The sequence below is a fragment of the Fukomys damarensis genome, unplaced genomic scaffold (genome assembly GCF_012274545.1).
Source record: "Fukomys damarensis isolate Sample0158 unplaced genomic scaffold, DMR_v1.0_HiC HiC_scaffold_12, whole genome shotgun sequence".
In the NCBI taxonomy this organism is placed as follows: Eukaryota; Metazoa; Chordata; class Mammalia; order Rodentia; family Bathyergidae; genus Fukomys; species Fukomys damarensis.
Window position 1 is genome coordinate 12,331,109 of NW_022900924.1, and position 19,321 is coordinate 12,350,429.

Below are 19,321 nucleotides of genomic sequence, written 5' to 3' on the forward strand. Positions count from 1 at the left end.
CCTCCCTACCCCAACACGTTAATTCCATTTTTACATTTTCTCACATTTTTTCCCTTTCCCTTATTCCCCTTCCCCTACCCTTCCCACTGTCACTACACCTTTAGCCCTTTTCTTCCTATTTCACATTGCTAATTAACCTGTTAGGATCTTGAGTACTATTATAGTTTTTCACACCAGAGAAACTATTCGGTATTTACACAAGTGTGACTTATTTATTTCACTTAGGAGTATATCCTCAAAATGTATCCATTTTCCTATGAATGAATCTACTTTCTCATTCTTTATGGCTGAGCAGTACTCCATTTTATAGAAAACCCACATCTTCTTTATCCAGTTTCCAACTGATGGGCAAATGGTCTGTTTCCAAGTTTTAGCTATTACAAACTGTGCTGCTATAAACATAGGTGCACATATGTCATTGTGATATGATTCTTTTAATTCTTTTGGAAAGATACCCAGCAGAGGGATGGCTGGGTCAAATGGAACCTCTAGTCCCAGCTCTTTGAGGTATCTCCATATTGATTTCCATAGTGGTTGCACCAGTCTGCACTCTCACCAACAATGGAGAAGGGTTCCTTTCTCCCCACAACCCCGCCAACATTTGTTATTGGTTGATTTCTTGATAGCAGCCATTCTTTGTGGGGTGAGGTGGAATCTCAGTGTTGTTTTCATCTGCATCTCTCGAATGACCAGTGATGTGGAACATTTTTTCATATATTTACTTGCTGTTTTTACTTCTTTGTCTGAGAAATGTCTGTTCATTTCGGATGCCCATTTTTGAATTGGGTCTTTATATTTGGGGGTGCTGATTGTTTTGAGTTCTTTATATATTCTAGATAATAGTCCTTTGTCTGAGGAGCAGCTGGTAAACATTTTTTCCCACATTGTAGGTTGTCTCTTAGTTCTGTTGATGGTTTCTTTTGCAGTGCAGAAGCTTTTTAATAAGATGAGATACCAGTTGTTGATTCTTTCTGCTAATTCCCATGCTACTGAGGATTTGTTCATAGTCTTTTCCTATGCCACTGTCTTCCAGAGTTCTGCCTAACTTATCTTCCAGCAAGTTTAGTGTTTCTGTTTTAATATTTAGATCTTTAATCCATTTGGATTTTAATTTAGTGCATGGTGAGAGATAAGGGTCTAGTTTTAATCTTTGGCACTAACCTACAAATTTTTAAAATCCTCGCTTACCTCTATGTTCCCCAAAGCATGGTAACATAAGCTAATTTTAGGGGGCACATTGACAAATGTAGTTTGTGTTTCAACAACTCCATATTCCATTGAATGAATATTTGGAAAGACATAAACTGGGAAGGCAAACTTTGGTCTCAGGGATAGTGGTCAAAACAAGACTGATGAGGCCAACTCATACTTCAGTGATAAAGGCCACAGGGTCCCTAGACATTGAAGGATCGTACCCAAATAGACTTCATTTTTTGTTTGTCTGTTTGTTTTTGGGGTGCTGGCAGTCGAACTCGGGACCTTGTGCTTGCAAGGCACGTGGCAGAACCACTGCGCTAAATCCCCAGCCCATAGACTTCACTTTTAAAAAGCAGTTTTGAGTTGACAGCAAAACCGAGCAGAAAGTACAATAAGTTCCCTTCGCCCACTGACCTCAGCTCTCTGCACAGGCAGCGTAGATCTGCTAGAATCATCGACCTCAACTGGACACATCATTGTCACCCAGAGCCCTAGTTTACATTAGGATCCATCTTAGCATGACACATTTTATGAGTCCCGACATCAGTACATTTTTTAGCTCAACACTGAAATATTAGTTCTGGAGTTGAACAGTCAGACCTATTTTTCCCTTATTAAATCTATCACAGCAGGGTTTGGCAAACTAATCCCTGTGGTCCAACTCCAGCCTGACCGCTGTATGTTATTGTACAACCCATGAGCTAAGAATGGTTTCCTCACAGATGAACTTTTATAATTAATCTGATGATAGAAAGCTTTACCTATGAACCCCAGCTAAGCACAATGTCACCCCCTCGTTCTTCTTCTTAATAGACCTGTATTTTTAAACTGCCCTCTATTATTATTATGGCTTTTTATTTTGTCAACTTAAGACACGGGCAGGATGTTGTTTCCTTTCTTGTCATCTAAGTACCCACATCGTGGCTTCAGTTTCATAGTCCTAAATATATTTGCTGTATGTCCTCACTTATCAGAAGCTGGTCAGATGCTGGTTTGAAGATTTAAAGCAGGAAGTTTGAAATTGTAAGTGAACACTGTGGCAGGAACAGAAGTTGAATGCTCGCTGTGATACAGGCTGTAAGTCAGCAAGAAGTGAATTAATGAATCATCCACTTGGACTGTGTGTTGGGCAAGCACAAGGCGTGGATATTGCAGTCTGTTCTACAATCTCATGAACTGGGGGTCTCATACATGACACGTATTTATCCCTAATAGTTCTGGAGGCCAGGAAGTCCAAGATCAAGGCGCTGGCAGATCCAGTGTGTGGGGAAAGCCCAGTTTTAGTTCATCAGTGGTGCCCTCTTAGCCTTGTCTTCCCTTGGTGGAAGAGAAGAATTCTGGTCCCTTCAGCCACTCATAAGGGCACTAATCTCATTTATGAGGGCTCCACCCCCATGAGCTAGTCACTTCCTAAAACCCCACCTCCTATTCCATCATACTGGTGGTTAGTTAGGTTTCATCTTACAACTTTAGAAGGGACACAGTCAAACTGTAGCATGTGGTTTACTGCCTACATGGTAAATATTAAAGGCAAGTTAAAGAAGACAAAAAATAATTGAGAATCTCAAAGATAGTCGAAGGTGGCAGACAACACGAGCATAAATAAGAGGACTGGGGAATGACATCTTAGCCACAGGCATGCCAGGTGCTAAGAATTTCCAGTCTGCGCTAGGCTAAGGCAGGTAGCTGGGGGCCTGGCTGCCCTTTCTAGACGCCCCTCCAGTCATGCCACACCTGGTCACATCTCACCGCCTTCCAGCCTGGAAGGAAACAGTTGGGAGGAAATACACCCAGTTGGACACACTTGACTGGGAGGGGCTCAGGAGCCCCAGGAAAAGGAAAGCAGGAAAGAGGAGGAGGGTAAAATGAGACAACACAGATGTAGAGTTGAGAGGAGTGGATAACATCAACCTCTGTCCACCTTCGCCCCACCTGGGAGACCCCTGACCCATCTCAAGTTCACCCTCCATTAATCAAGAAACCCGTCCCAACTTCCTGCACCTGCTCTCCACCCCCTCCGTCTCCAACTCTCATCATCTTGTCCCTGTCATCCTCAAGAAAAGATTCAGGGACAGGGCCAGGCCCTGTGTAGAGCAGGGAAAATGGTTCCTCTTCTTGGCTCACCCAGGGTGACAGGCTCCAGCAGGATACTCTAACCTTGAGTGAGGTGGGGGAGTCCTTGTCCCGGCAGAAGACTTGGTGCTCCTTCCCTGGTCCAGAGATTCAGCCAGAACCAAGCACCAGAAATGCGGCCTTAAGTGGCACCAAGACTAAGCCAGGCATTGTGGTGCACACCTGTGATCCCAGCCCTCTGAGAGGCTGAGGCAGGAGAAGCTCAAATTGGAGTCCAGCCTGGACAACTTACTGAGACCCTGTTTCAGAATTGAAAAAGGGGCTGGAGATATAGCTCTATGTAAAGGCCCTGGACACACACACACACACACACACACACACACACACACACACACATGCACAGTGCTTGTAAGACGACACACTAGCAAGTGGGGCCGTCGTGGACACAGCCCTCCAGTGCCCATAGCCAAAGTTCCCCCACCTCAACATGGAGAAAACTTGCATTAACTTAACCTCTACTGTTTCAAACACCAACACTTTGATGGTATCTGTGCAAAGCGGGAGTGTGAGCACACTAATTCCATAGACATTAAGAGGGGTGGAGGCAGCATGGTTAAAACCCTTTCATCCCGTTGGAAAATCCTGTGTGTACACCAACGTTTGATGTGTTCATGACAAGACCTTCTGGTCCCTTTATTAATACGGGTCTCTGAGGACAGTCGTGTTAAGTCTTTGGTGTTGTTCTGCTAAAGGTAATCTAATTGTGTTGCTCGTAGAATTCAAGCCTTCCACAAACACAGCCTCCCTTCTCCCATTCATCCAGCTTAGAAAGGGGCATGCAAGAGGCCATCAGTGTTTCCAGGTCGCTGCTGGCCCCATCTTATCCTCCTAAGGACCTTAGAATTCCAACAATCTGAATTTTCTCCTAAGAATAACGAGACCTAGCACAAGCCAAAAGGAAGGAAGGGGTCTTGGGGGCTCCGAGGGTTACGCGTGGCCTTCCAGAGACACCTGTGGGGTAGACACGGTGCTACCTGAGACAGCAGCCGCGCCAGTCTGCTTGGGCTGCCGTGACAAGGCAGCACAGAATGGTGGCTAAAAACAGCAGATGTTTATTTTCTCATCGTTTGAAAAGCTAGAAATCCCAGAGCAAGGTGTCAGCAGGGTTGGCTTCGGGTGCAGCCTCTTCCCCTGGCCTGTGGCTGGCCATCTTCTTGCTGCAGTGTGAGAGAGAGCGCAGCGACGCAGGTGCTGTCGGATCAGGGCCCCATCCTTACGGCCTCATTTAACCTCCCTCACCTCCACAGAGGCCCTGTCTCCACCTATGCAGTGGGATCAAAATATATGGTAAACATTTAAACTGGAGGGGAAAACGTCATCACCCTGACACACTGCCATTAGGATTGCCAAAATATTTCCCTTCACTTCAAGCACACTTATTTCATCGCCCTTGCCACTTTCTGAAGCACTTCCAGAAGTCCTCTTTCACGTCTTTATGAAGTGTGGTTAAAAACAAATACAGTGAGTGCTGCCGCCAAGTGCCGTTCGACGGAGAGCAGGCTTGTAAAGACGTCGTGATGTGTCCTCAGCCACCTCATTCACCGGATCTGCCATTGTGTGACTGCAGCCTCTTCCCCAAAGTCAAAATGACCATGAAAGGTAAATGTTATGGATCAGTTCGGGACCCTGAAGTAGTCACAACAGTGTAACGGCAGACACTCGTGGAAGAGCGCATCCAGAGCTACTGCAGAAATTGGCAAGAGCGATGGGCTAAGCGTGCTCCCAGGGAGTGGGAGTATTCTGAGGGAAATTCATGGCAGTGTGTCTTTTACAGTCACTTTTAAACATTCACCATTTTTTTTTTCTTTTTCCTTTTTTGGCACTGGGTATCCAACTCCGGTCCTTGAGCTTGCAAGGCAGGACCGGAGAGCTAAATCCCCGGCCCTCGCCATATTTTTGATCACAGCGCATATATGTACAGGGGTGCGTGTATGCACAGGGAGGCCTAGGGCTCCAACATGAGAATCTGAGAGCGCACATCAGCCCAGGAGCAGACCCCTCGCGCACACCCCCATTCCCTGGCACAGACCCTCTGTCGTCTCCTCGGCAGGTTCTCCGTGTTTGGCCTCGGCTCCCGGGCCTACCCGCATTTCTGCGCCTTCGGACACGCCGTGGACACTCTCCTGGAAGAGCTGGGCGGGGAGAGGATCCTGAAGATGAGAGAGGGAGACGAGCTCTGTGGGCAGGAGGAGGCTTTCAGGACCTGGGCCAAGAAGGTCTTCAAGGTAATCTGGGTCTCAGAAACTCAGGAAGGGCTGAGCCTGGTGGCACGTGCCTGTGATCCCAGAACTCTGGGAGGCTGAGGCAGGAGAATCCCAAGTTTCAGCCCAGCCTGAGAAGCTCATCCCTGTCTCAAAATAAATAATTTTGAAAAGGATGGGGGATATAGCTCAGTCAAAGTCCCAATATCGCTAAAAAAAATTTTTTTAACTCGAGGAGGAGGAGAAATGCCTCTTAGACCCGCAAAGACAGCACTGAAGTTATCAAGAAAGGGACTTGAGAAAAACAGCCCCTGGTACTTTCTCTACGTGTCTGGCCAACATACAGCTTTAAACAGCTCCAGTGAATTTGAGGGCCTTGAAGCTCACATTTTTTCACCTGGAGTACAATACCCTACACCATGTATAGGCAAGGAGTTGGCCCACAAAAATAACAACAGGGGCCAGAGATGTAGCTCAGTGGGAGAGCACTTGCCTAGAGTGCCTGAGGCCCTCATTTCCAGTCCTGCCATCACGAAACATAGCTAAATAAAATTATAGATTCTATCTACACAGTAGAAGAAAAGGTACCACTGAAAGTTCCACATCTGTTGCACTGTACACATTTTATGTGAGTGGCAGCCGTCAGCAGCTAGTGGCCATCCTACACAAAGCACAATGTTTCCATCATGAGGGAACACCCTGTCGGTCCGCCCTGTCCCAGTACAAGGTCACAGGAGAATGAGTGAATCATGGCCTCGTGTCTGGCCCTGGTTGCACAGACAACCCCGGGGACAGGGGCTTGAGCATGGAACGTCACCTTTGCCTGCTCCTTCCGCTGCCCCCAGGGGCATTCTTACCCTCAGTCCCAGGAGAGAGGAGATTGTGCATCCTCCTGTCAGCCCCTGGGCACTTTTTATCTGGAAATCAAGGGCGGACAGAGAGCAGAAGGGGAAACTGGGGCTCCTGGGCTGCCAGGAGTTCTGGGAGAGGAACTGTGTTTGTAAGCCTGTTCCTGTGTTTCTAACCAGCTGTGGGAGCTGAGATCCCTTGGATTTTTACACCGGAAGTCATTGTGTGGTTTTGGGTTTTAATTATCCAAGCTCTGTTGGGCATCCCAGAAGGAAGACATGTTAAAAACCACTGTACCCTTTAGCTGTCGACCTGTTCCCCCATTCTACTCCTAGTTCTAGTGGTCACTAATCTAATTTCTGTGTCTAGATTTCCCTGTCTTGTTTGTTTCATATGAATGGAATTATGGAATGGGTGGCTTTTCGTGTCTGGCTTCTGCCACCCAGCGTAATGTCTTCAGGGCGTATCCATGCTGTCGTAGGTATCGGGATTTTGTCCCTTTTTGTGGCCAAGTAGTACTCCGTCGTATAGATAGGCCACATTTTGCTCATCCATTTGACTGTTGGTGAGCACTTGAATTGCTTTACAATTGACGCAAGGCCAAACATTGGTAAACTACCCTGGAAAGTTTGTTTATTAAAAAATGATTCCATAGCCAATGGAAGATATGATATATCCAGCACATTGAAGGTATTCAAAAAATATAGGATGGATAGATGCATGGCTGGGCAGTTGGGAGGGTGGGGTAAGTGGGTGGATGGATGGATGGATGGACAAATGGTTGAGTGGGTGGGTGGGTGGATGGATGGGTGAGAGAGATGATGGATGGATGAATGGTGGGTGGGTGAGTGGACTGATGAATGGACGGAATGGTGGACGGGTGGGTGCCTGGGTGGAGAGACAAGGGAAGAAAGGAAAGGAAAGATGGAGGCAGGGGGAGGGAGGGAGGAAGGGTGGCGAAATACATGCCATGGCTTGGAGCTCCCAGGCAGGAGCCCCTCTTGGCTGAAAGAAGTCACCAGAAGCCCTCCCCATGTCACAGGCAGCCTGCGATGTGTTCTGCGTGGGGGACGACGTCAACATCGAGAAGGCAAACAACTCGCTCATCAGCAACGACCGCAGCTGGAAGAGAAACAAGTTTCGCCTCACCTACGTGGCTGAGGCCCCAGAACTCACACAAGGTACCCCGAACCCGGTCACCAGGGCAGTGGGAAAGGACGGGGCAGGGCAGGGCTGTCTCCCCAGAAAGCGGGGAGGGTGGCGTCATTGCTCTGGTCTCTCATGTCACCTCCCCAAAATGAACGTGCCGCATTACCACCCGAAGCCGGGGACGCCAGTGCTGGGACGCTGCCCCTAGCTGTGTGGTGCGTGCTCCACAACCAACCCGTCCCAACTGAGTCCAACCAAGTCTGCTTTCCGTTCTGCATTATCCAATCCCCCCGCCAGGGCCGCCCAGCCTCTTCGCTTCTGTCTCTTCTCTTGGCTCCAGAAGGCCTACAAGCGTGTGTAGGGTCTCCATGGTAAGCTAGAGCGTTTTATGGACAACTCTTTTTCTACTCACAGGTCTCTCCAATGTCCACAAGAAGCGAGTCTCCGCTGCACGGCTCCTGAGCCGTCAAAACCTACAAAGTCCTAAATCCAGGTAGGCACCCTTGGGGTTGCATTTGGCATGGCCCACCTTGGCTCCCCCATGCCACCTTCAGTAAAGGAAGAGGTCACCCTGACTCCGCAGACCAGCTCCCTGTCCCTACAATTGCAAAGGACCTCACTGAGACTCCCAATACTGCTTCTGTATTGGGATGAGTATTGTATGAGTTTTGTATTTTCCCTTTACCAGAGTCCCAGTGGAGCTGGGGTGTAGCTCAGGGATAGGACATTCACCTAGCATGTGTCGCCAGATCTGAGAACAGAAGTTCCTCCCTGGACAAAGGAAAAGGTGCTGCTCATGGGAGAAGGGGGAAGAGAAAGGTTTTCAATTCACGGTGGGCCACACGCCTCGGGATTATTGAGCGTCCATTGCATGCCAGCACCTTCATTGGAAGACCCTTAGACCGGGCATTTCCTCGCTGTGGATCATTGTTTTCAGTGGAATACTGCAAAGGTGGTTACCTGGCTTACACTTCTTTTGCATGGTGAGAGGTTCATTTCCTCTGCCAAATGGCCCACTCTCTGTTTCAAAGTCCTAATCATTAGAAATTATCTTAACATCCAACGTGACCAAACAGCTCATTAATCTAATATGGCCAAATAGCTTAATATCTGCCATAGCCAAAGCATGCCTTTGGAGTACTTCTTTTAAATCCATTTGTCCTTTCCTGTGGCACCCAAAGGAAATTCATTTCTTCTGTGGAGATCTGCAAATAACCAAAGAAATGGACCGATTTCCCCTGGGTCCTGACACCTTCCAGTCACACTCCCTAACTCCTGCTTTCCCAGGTCCTTCGGCTTTAGTAGAGGGACACGCTTTGTCCTGCCGCAAATGTCATTCTCAGCCCTGGTGGCAGTGCCGTGAGGTCTTGTGACCGAAGCTGGGGTAATTATTGCCATCACCGATCTGAACAGGATGTACCACGGCCATCTGAGATTGTCGGCTTCGTCCTAACAGGCAGCCTTCTGTCACGTTAAGCCTGCGTCCCTGCCGCTGCTAGACATCTTCTCTCCTCTCAAAATGATCTGCCCAGGGCCAACTACCCCGCTACTTGTATAAATAATTTTCAGCACTAATGAATGTCTTTGTGTGGGTCCCCGCTGCGCAGAACCTCTTTTCCCTTTGCAGTTACAGCCTAGCAAGATCTTTTGCAATCTTGATCCTTTGCATAGCATAAAGAGTAGGCTGTGGAGCCGGGGAGCACTGGGTTCTGACTCCAGCTCTCCACACACTAGCTGTGTGGCCTCAGCTCCAGTGCTCCGCGCCCCTGTCTCCTTATCTATAAAATGGGAATGATGGCCGGAAAGATTTCTGTCATTTATCTAGTGCTTTCTGTGTTCCGAGCACTGCACACAGGACCTCTCCTAATTCCTGGCAGCTCAGGAAGTAGAGACTGTAATGGTCCACACTTTAAAGAGGAGAAATGCCACTGAGAAAACGCAAGGGACTTTTTTCAAGGTCACACTGACCTGGTTCTCTGACTCCAAAGTCATTGACCCCAAATGACTACACAGATGGCCTCAGCGGCGTTACAAGGTTGCTGTGAGTGTTGAAAACAAGGGACGTGGAGCAGCCAGCCCCATTCCTACTCTTCATCCTGGCTTTGAATGCCCTGCAAATTTATCAGGCATGCTTTCTTTGTGGCCTTCCAACACCCACCCCCATAAATACAGTCGAAAGCTCAGGGCCCCGGGGCGCCGGTCTTCTCTCCTAGATCCGCCAGTGTAAGAAATGGATCGGGAAATTGATCTCTTTGAATAGTTAAATGCAATATTCAGAACATAATGCCTATGAGAGAGACAGGGGATCTGTGTTTGAAATGTGTAACTTATTTCCCATTTACATCTCATGGAAAGATGTAGCTTGAATAGCATTAGAAAAGAAGAGGTTGCGAATCTGCTGGAAATTTCTCTCTGCACAAACTGCCAAAACCCAGCCTATAATACATACCCCCTAAACCACGGGGCATAAGCTACAAGAAAGCTTGCAAATGTATTGATGCTACGTTGAACCAAAGTCCCACATCTACCCTGCCCGCCTCTGTGGAGGACACCTGACCCTAAGTTGAGGGTCTAAAAGCCACCAACAATGATATTTTGAGCAAGGTTAGGAACTGGAAGGCAGTATTAAAATCAGCTTTGATTAAGCACCAAAAGGACCAACTTGTACCTAAGTGTTTATGGTTTTAAAAGCATGTTCTGTAGCACTGAACCATTTCTAGTGTCACAAGAATTATAGAACAAAAAAAGATAATGGGGGGCGGAGCATGAATCTCTCATTTCCTCCTGCCCGAGGCTGCAGGTGGCTATTTGGCCCAGGAAGCTGAAACCAAGACATCACAAACCAGCCCCGCTAGAGATCCCCAATTGCCAGGCCAGCACAGAGGAGGAAGTAGACAGGCTTTTCAAGGGTGTTCCTTGCAGGTCTAAAGGGAAAAGTGACCATAGTCATGTCCTGCCTAGAAATAAATTTTCTAATAAGTGCACAACAATTAGCAAAAGTAGATGAGAGGGAAGGTAATGGAGACCTAATGGGGGGGTGGGAAGACAGTAAATCCTGGAAGCCAGGGGGAGGAGGAAAAATGCGCGGCTTGAAATGAAGCTGGGATGTTAGAGCGCAGCAGAGGAGGGCATCTAGGACAGGAAGGTTGGGAGTTCGAGTCCCTTTGTGATCACCAAGAGGAAGACCAGAGGCGAAGGTGAGAAGGAGCCTGAGCACTCGGTGCTTTGGAGAGTAGCGGACTTTGCCGTGGAGGCCCCTCACTAGAAGGGACTCTTGTTTCTCATCTGCCCATGGATAAGGCTGCTTCACTCCAGCCTCCTCTCTGCCCCTCATCCCAGCAGCACACGCACAATCTCCCTGGATACGCCTGGCCCCGGTGGCCATCTTGAGTAGAGCCATGGCCATCACTGGTGGTGAAAATGACTGCCTAACTTGTCTCCTTTGTTCCTTGGCTTTTCTCTCAAAGATCTGCTTTCTGAAAACAGCTGCTCGGGTAATCTTTCAAACACTTAAATGGAAGCATTTTCACCCTCACCGTCACAGCCTAGAGTGGCTTCTTACTGGACATATAGAACCCACCAAACTCCTTGCCGTGACAGCTCCTGATGAGGTCTTTGGGGTCTCCAAACCCTCCAGTCTTCTTACTGTTCCTGGAACATGCCACCCCCTTTTTCTGCCTCAGGGCCTTCGAATGTACTATTTCCTCCTTTGGGGACAAGCTGCCCTGGATCTTTACTCTTCCTCTCTTTGCATTGTTTAAGTCTCTGTCCAAGTGTCAGATCACCATAGAGGCCATCCTGACCATTGTACCCGACTCGGCCCACTGCCCTCAGGCCGTCTCTCAAATGAGCATGGGGAGAGGCTGCTGTCCTCACCCACCGCTCAGCAGTGCCAGAGCAGCACCCAACACCTGGTATAAACGTGTGTGGAATGAACGAGCCGTTATTCACTCAGACAGCTCACAACTGGGAGTGTTCACACTCTTGTCCTTGAAGAATGAACATTAGCTATTTGTTTTTACCGTTTAATGCTAGGTGTTATCGGATCGTTCTTTCATCTGTGAACTTGTCATTGAACCACTGCCAAGTGGGTGTGGGTGTTTGTGTTTGTGTGTGTGGTGCTTCTGTATGTGGATATAAATGCATCACAAGCAGGGGACACTTTGGAGGAAGAATTGGATAGGTTGTTCCTCCCCCCACTCCATCCTCCTGAACTTCCCAAGGGCCCGTGTGTGTCCCAAGTTGTAAACTACTTTGCTGAGAATCCTCCAGCAGAACTGACAACTGTAATAATCAGTACTCAAGCGGCCCAAAAGAGGAGCAGCTTCCCCGCACAGCACCAAGGACCAGCCCACAAGGTGTCCCGGTCACAAGGCCATGCAGTCAAGGACCTCAGCAAGCAGCGTAAAATCCTGGGCCACCTGGCCACGTTCCCCTTTCAGCCCCTTATCTGCCTGTCCTCCATATTTGAGAGACTTGTGGGAAGTGGCCCGGGCTCGCGAGCCAGCTCAGCAAGTTCAGGTTCTCCAAATGTCTGTTTTTACAAATCGACATGGGCTGGGAAGAAAGTGGAAATTGATTTGCGGGCCTTTCACAGGCTCCCTCTGGAGGAGCCCAGGACGCTCCCACATTAGAAGCTGTGCAGCGCCCTCTGCTGGCTTCTGTCCTCTGCTCACTTTCTTCCTGTCAGCACCCAGTAATAATTACTGATGATGAAGTCTTTGCTCCCAGGAACCAAAGACCGGTGTGGGCTCTGGGGAGAATCAGTCATGCAAGCCTGCATAATGAACAAGATCAGTGCCCCAGAGAGGGTGAGATCTGCCCAGGAAAGGAGCACTATCACAATTATGACCACCAATTAATCCCCCACCATACCAAGGATAGAAAATACTTGATACCTCCCCCCATACACACAAAAAATGTGCCAGCTCAACTATTTTTAATAATGGTGGCTATTTGTAGCACAAAAGGGCTCTTGGTTGTGCCAAAAACCTCTAAATAGCGAGTCCCATTGGTCTATTCAAATGTGATTTACATACCATGGAGAATGTAGAAACTTCATGTTGAATATCAAGCATCTCCACCAACGGAAACCAGTTGGCAATGAAGAAAGCAGATCTGAAAAGCAAACACAGCTCAGAGTACAAAGGGCTTGATTTACCCAAGTGTCACTGATCCCCTTTTGCAGGGATTGGATTAAATGTAGTATTACCTGTACAAAAACTTGTCAGAGGACCAGAATAATCACCTGAGAATTTAGTCTTGAAGCCATTGAATGAAACAAAGAAATCACTGGGAAAGGGCACAACTGGAGAGGTATAAGTGCATTTCCCTCTGAATTTTCTTCTTCTATCTCTCAATGTTATAATACTAGTGAATGTATATCTAAGACAAACGCAAGCTTGAGGCCGGGTCTTTTTCCCTTTGCCATTGACAATAGGAGGAAAAGGGGCGGAGCCTGGAATTCCTGGGAGAGATGGAATTTCACAGGTTATTCTGTTGCTCCCCTGGGGTGCTGGGCCTTGGGAGAACCCTAACTGGTACTGAAAACAGAGCCTGCCCGTGGCTGGTTTACCCTGGAAGTCTGAGGTTCCTTCCTTCAGCAAGTACTTTTGGAGAACCTACTATGTGCCAGCCACTGTGACGAGCACCAAGAATGTAGCTGTAGACAAAGTAAATGCCCATCCAGCCGGAGTTCATGTTGCCCTGGCTGGGGACAGATCACACATCATAGAAGGAGCTGAGCGGTGCTGCAGGTCCGAGGATGTGATGTGGTGGAGAAAAAGTGAAGCAAAGACCCAAAGACAGAGGAGCGGACATTTCCGAGGATGGGTCCTGGGGTGCTCCAGTGTTCAGAGTTTGGGGAGACAAAGTGGAACCAGCAAAAGAGACTGAGCAGGGACAGCCAGAGAGCAGACGGGGTAAGCTTGGGTGGCGGCGTCCAAGAAGGGAGAAGGGAAAGAGGTGAGCGGTTGTAGCCAGAGCTGCTTCCCAGTCCAGACGAGCCCGGGGACGGTCGTTGGATTTGAAGTGAGGACCCCTTGGGAGACCGTGAGAGGAGGGACAGGGCACAAACCTTGATGGCATGGTCCCCAGAGAGAGCAGAGGGAGGGAGTTACAACCACAAAGCAGAGAAGGGCAGGAGCTGGTGGCTCCTGTCCCACTGTTCCCCATGTCCCTCCCCGCAGCCGATCAACCATCTTCGTGCGTCTGCACACCAACGGGAACCAGGAGCTGCAGTACCAGCCCGGAGACCACCTGGGGGTCTTCCCTGGCAACCACGAAGACCTCGTGAACACCCTCATTGAGCGGCTGGAGGACGCGCCCCCCACCAACCAGATGGTCAAGGTGGAACTGCTGGAGGAACGGAACACGGCTTTGGGTAATATCCGGGACATTTGCCTCCCGGTCCCCTGGGAGGTCCGGGGGGTGGCTGTGTGGGAAGGGGAGACCCAGTCCTCTTCCCACCCACTAATCCATGTAGGAGAGCGGCTCTCTGTTGCCTCTGGTTTAGGAGACAACTTTCGCCCTTTCTCGTGGCTGACCAAGCAGACACCGTGACACCAGGTGCAGATGGTTCACTGGGCGAAGGGGTTTCTACTGTGGTCATCACTAGATGCTCATTTTAGTAACAGTCGCTTTTGTATTTTCTTCATCGCATCATCCCTTAAGAAAATCTGTTATACTCTACTGCCTATGAAGCAAATACCAGCTAAAGTCTGATCCTGACTCTTCTTAAGAGTCTGATCCTGATTCCTCTCAGAGTCTGGTCCTAACTCCAAGTAAATACCAACTGCGTTCTGATCCAGGCTCCCCTTAGAATCGAAAGGACCTACAGGAAGCTTGATGGCCACTGAGGGGTGGAACCCACGTTTGACATGTTAGATCAAATCTAACATGTTAAGTGACCGTCCTTGGCATTCATAGTGAGGAACCCTCAAAGGCAAATGGGTCTCGGGGTTCATCTCCCAGCCACAGGTGGGCTCAGGGCTCTCGTACAAGGATCTACAGTGACCTCGAGGAGCAGCCCATGACACCACAGCTTACAAAGCAGCTAAGGGGCATAAAATCAGGGCAGGATGTGGGAGAGGTTCGCGGTCAAAGCCCTCCTGAAAATCCATTAGGAAGGCTCCACTTTGGAGAGACACACCTCTCTCAGTAAATCCACCTGGACACTCCTCCTCTGGGCTGAACCCCTGGGAAGGAAGTGCTGTGTTCAGGGGCCACATGAGTGGCCCCAGAGAAAGAGCATTTGTCGCTCAGTGTCTCTGGGAACTGGTTCCAGGACTCCTGGAAGACACTAAAATCCACAGAGGCTGAAATCCCTTTTGTAAAATGGCACAGTGTTTTCCCTAACCCCTGCACACCCTCCTGTAACTTTAGGCCACTGTGATGCCTAATACAATGTCACACTGCTCCGCACGTGGCTGTTATGCCTTGTGGTTTAGGGAATGATGACAAGGGGGAGAGCCTGTACCTGTTCAGTAAAGATGAGAAAACCTCTTCAAATATTTTCCACCCTTGAGGGAATCCGCAGAATGCAGAGCCCATGGATATGGAGAGCCAACTGCACAGGGCCATAAGTTAGAAAAACATCTGATGCCAGACTGCCTGACTCTGCACTCAAAAGCTGTGTGGCCTTGGAGAAATCCCTTACCTTCTCTATGCTTCCTTTTTTCTCAGTAATGATATCATGGTGCTCACCACCTGGGATTGTTGTGAGGATTAAATTAACTAATAATATAAAATACTGAGAATAGTACTTGGCATATAGAAAGTGCTAGGTGAGTGTTAGCTATGCTTTTCATTTGCAACATGAGCATCTTTTGGGCCGGGGATTTAGCTCAGTGGTTCTGGCACCTGCCTCACAAGGGCAAGGACCCGAGTTCGATCCCCGGTATGAGGAAAAAAAAACATAAGCATCTTTTGCAGAGCGGTGAGAAGCTAACAGCGTGAGAGGACGGGTGGGGTCACAGTGTGCCTCTGCCTGTCACCCCGTTGGGGGCCAATGATTTGGAGGCCCAGGACTCCCTCGTGCTATTTTTCCCCTCTTTCATATGTTTGCTCTTATTTGGTTTGGTTTGTTCTTGTGGAATTAGAGGCGGAACCCAGAGTCTTCACATTAAGCTGCATCCCCAGCTTTTCTTTTTTTTAAAACAGAGCCTCCCTAGTTCAATAAGACTTTAGGCGAGGCTTGAATTTGAGATTCTCCCGGTGCCTCCCCAGGTGTCATCAGTAACTGGAAGGATGAGCCCCGCCTCCCTCCCTGCACCATCTTCCAGGCCTTCAAGTACTACCTGGACATAACTACACCACCCACGCCCTTGCAGCTGCAGCAGTTCGCCTCCCTGGCCACCAGCGAGAAGGAGAAGCAGCGCCTGCTGGTCCTCAGCAAGGTGGGTCCCCCGCCTCACCCAGTCCTAGTGGGTGCCCGTCTCCTTCCTGCCCCTGCAGAACTATGAGATTGTTGTTCCAACCACTGTCCAGCAGGGGGCAGTTTGGAGCAGTGGGGGCCATTTTCTAATCTGCACATGGTCACCATATTGGTTTCTGCATTTTGCTTGCTCCTAACCATCTAAAGAACAACAACAACCCCCTTGACACTCAGAGTACTCTGGCTGTCACAGAAGTTGCTGCCCTATCTCTGTTTCTCCCTTTCTTACCTTGAGCTTCCATGAATTCTAACTTAGCCCCTGCTTGGAAGAAAAAGAAACAGAATCTGACAGGGCCTTGGCGAAAGAAGCTAAGGTAGGACCGTCAGAAAGCCAAACACGGCTTGCACTACCCTTGCTTAGACACCGTGGATTCACCTGCTCTCAAATGCTGTATAGCCTTGCTCAGTAGGAACTCTACCCAGAATCCTAGCTACTCAGGTTGCTGAGTGTAAAGCCAGCCTGGACAACTTAACCAGGCTTTGTCTCAAATTTTTAGAAGTATTTTAATGGCAAGGGTTAAGCTCAATTGTAGAGCACTTGCCTAGTGTGCATGAGGCTGAGGGTGCGAATTATAAGGAGGAGAAGGGAAAGGAAAGGAAGAAGGAAGGATCCTATCTCAGAGGACCTCCCAGTGGAATCGCCTTGCCAGCAAGCAAGCACTTAGCAAAGGGTGCTTTAGCTTCCATCTGCTGTCCAGGAGAAGAGACTGAATGATAGGCAGTTGGGAAGAAACTCATTAACAAGTACATATTATTTAGAAATACGGAAATAAACATCAGAAGAAACAGAGAGTTATAAGTGGTTTACCTCTGGAGAGCTGAAAACAGATGGCCCTGGTAGAACAGGAGACCATTATTTTTAATCAGAAGCTTGGCAGAATTATTTTATTTCTGTGCATGTATAACTTTGATTTTATGCTCACAGTTTGTGGTGGGGAGAGGCAGTATCAAGAGGGACCAGAGATTCGGCCCTTTGCACAGGATTACATAAAGTAGAATTTTATAAATCATATATATGTATGCCCATTTCTTCTGACAAGCACAAAGCCTCTAAGATGGGATAAATGAGCAAGAATTTTTATTGATGGAAAACATATGTTAGAGGAAACAGGAAAAGCAGTTAGATAAGGCTGAGAGAACCATCAGATCGCAAAACAAGGCTATCACCAAGAGAAACACCAAAGGAAGGTCGGGTGGACGCCTCTCCGATTACAGTGCAATATATGGAGATACAAGGAAGGTTCTTGAAGGATCCTAGAAGCAAAGGCCTGTGTTCCAGGAATGAACCTGTCTGGGAATCTATCCCTCTGTGCTCAATTCTGGACTGGAAGCATTTCTCTTAGTTACTTTCTCATTGCAGAGACAAAATACCTGACATCCATAAATTAAAGGAGGAGAAGTTTATTTTAGCTCACGGTTTTTAGAGATTTCAGTCCATAGTTGACTGGCCCCAAGGCAGGGCAGAGAGGCAGAGGAAAACAGCAGAGGAGAAACAGTCCATGGTATGGCAGGCAAGAAGCAGCGCCTTCCTTCCCTCTTCTTTCCCTTTTTATTCCATCCAGAATGCAAGCCTATTGGTTGGTGCCATCCACACCCAGGGTGGGTCTTCTCTCTTTAATAAATCCACCATCCATACCCAGCACTACGCTAAACCAATCAGTGAACTAATCCACACCCATGATCCACCCAACCCCAGAAGCTCCGCCTATGAGCACATGAGGCTTTGGAGTAGAGGAGGGACATCTAGAAATAAGCCACAACACCGCGCCAGACCTGGCACAAGCACTAGGGATGGCTGTCAGCCTCAGGTGAATGACCCATCCAAGTGGGTGTCCATGTCTGAGAGGCTCCACCTGGGGTCTCAGCCAGATGTGCTACAGCAGCTGGAGGTCAGCAAGGCTGCAGAGCTAGGGTGTACATTCTCAAGTTGGCCATTTCCTATTTATTAGGCAAGGCCAGTCTCTAGGACCATGCTATCTGGTGTACCTTGCTATGAAACCCACTTGTCATCCACTTTACCCCTGCTCCCAGGAACTGAGCCTCCTATGCCAGGTATAAGGGAGCTGCCAGGGCATCTTCTGAGATGTGGGAAAAATGATTCCAGAGCCCCAGAGAGTTCCCATGGTAACAGCTGGGCTTTGCTGTCAATACACCCCCAAACACGGTACTGCGCACACGCTGACCTGTTTTTCCTACACTGTCACCTGTCGTCTTGAACACATCCAAGGATGCTTCTCCACCTCTTCAGCAACCAGCGGACTTCAGGTGTGCGTTCTGCACCTATCATATCCCAGAGTCAGCAAGGCCTGAGTCCCACATCCCTCATACTTGTCCCTCAGGAGGCTGTAAGGGCTGAGAGCAAAACTTCTCACGCCAGACCACCTGGGGCGGGGGTCAGCAGATTTTTTCTGTAAAAGGCCAGGCGATAAACATTCAAACCTGCAGCCCCTTTGGTCTCTTCCAAAGCTATTGAACTCCAACATGGCCGTGCGGGAGACAGCACCTAAGTAAGCGGGTGTGGCCCTGTGTCGACCAAAGCCTTCGCGGACTCGGAAATTTGAATGTCATTTCCTGTTCTGGTCTTGTAAAATGTGGTTCTTCTTTTGAGTTTTTTTCCAACCATTTTTAAAATGTAAAAACAATTTTTCTCTCATGGTCCATACAGAACAGTTGGCAAGCCAGGACCAGCTAGGGAGCTGAAGGTGGCCGCTCCCTGGCTTAGATTCAGATCGTGGCATCACCACCTGGTAGCCACTGGACTCCATGTCCCTCAGTGTCCTCATCCACAAAATGGGCATAATAATACCTGCTATGGTCTGAACGTTTTGCCCCCTCAAAAAAATTCATATGTTGAAGCCAAGCCATCCCCCCCAGGGGATGGTATAAAAAGGTGGGACCTACCAGGCGTGGTGGTGCAAGCTGTAATCCCAGCTGTTTGGAGGCTGTGGCAAGAGGATCGCAAGTTCAAGGCGAGCCTAGGCAACGTAGCAAGACCCTGTCTCAAAATGAAATGTTAGAAAGGGCTGCAGTGTAGCCGCGGCCGAGTGGTAGAGCACTTGCCTGGCCTGCCCGCAGCCCTGGGTTCCATCTCTTGTACCGCACCAAAGGAAGCTAAGTAGAGAAGTTGGGCAGTGATTAGGTCAAGAGTGCTCTGACCCAAGTATGGGGCTAGTGCCATTATAAAAGAAGCCCAAAGAGGCTGGAGATTTAGCTCAGTGGCACTGCATCTGCCTCACAAGCACAAGATCCTGAGTTCAATCCCCAGTACGGGGAAAAAAAAATTAAATAATTAAATAAATAAAAGAAGCCCAAGGAAGCTGGTTCACGCTTTTTTTTTTTTTTTTTTTTTTTTTTTTTT

General features: G+C 48.6%; 1 protein-coding gene across 2 annotated transcripts in view; it reads left to right on the forward strand.

Annotated features, from left to right (window-relative positions):
• The window catches only part of Nos1 (nitric oxide synthase 1), a 112,096-nt gene that overhangs the window by 81,991 nt on the left and 10,784 nt on the right, over positions 1–19,321 (forward strand). For both annotated transcript variants that reach the window (XM_010604098.2, XM_010604097.3), the window contains exons 18-22: positions 5,381–5,555; positions 7,423–7,561; positions 7,944–8,022; positions 13,718–13,911; positions 15,756–15,925. In XM_010604098.2, coding sequence (XP_010602400.1) covers positions 5,381–5,555; positions 7,423–7,561; positions 7,944–8,022; positions 13,718–13,911; positions 15,756–15,925 — 757 coding nt within the window. The remainder of the gene's footprint in view (positions 1–5,380; positions 5,556–7,422; positions 7,562–7,943; positions 8,023–13,717; positions 13,912–15,755; positions 15,926–19,321) is intronic.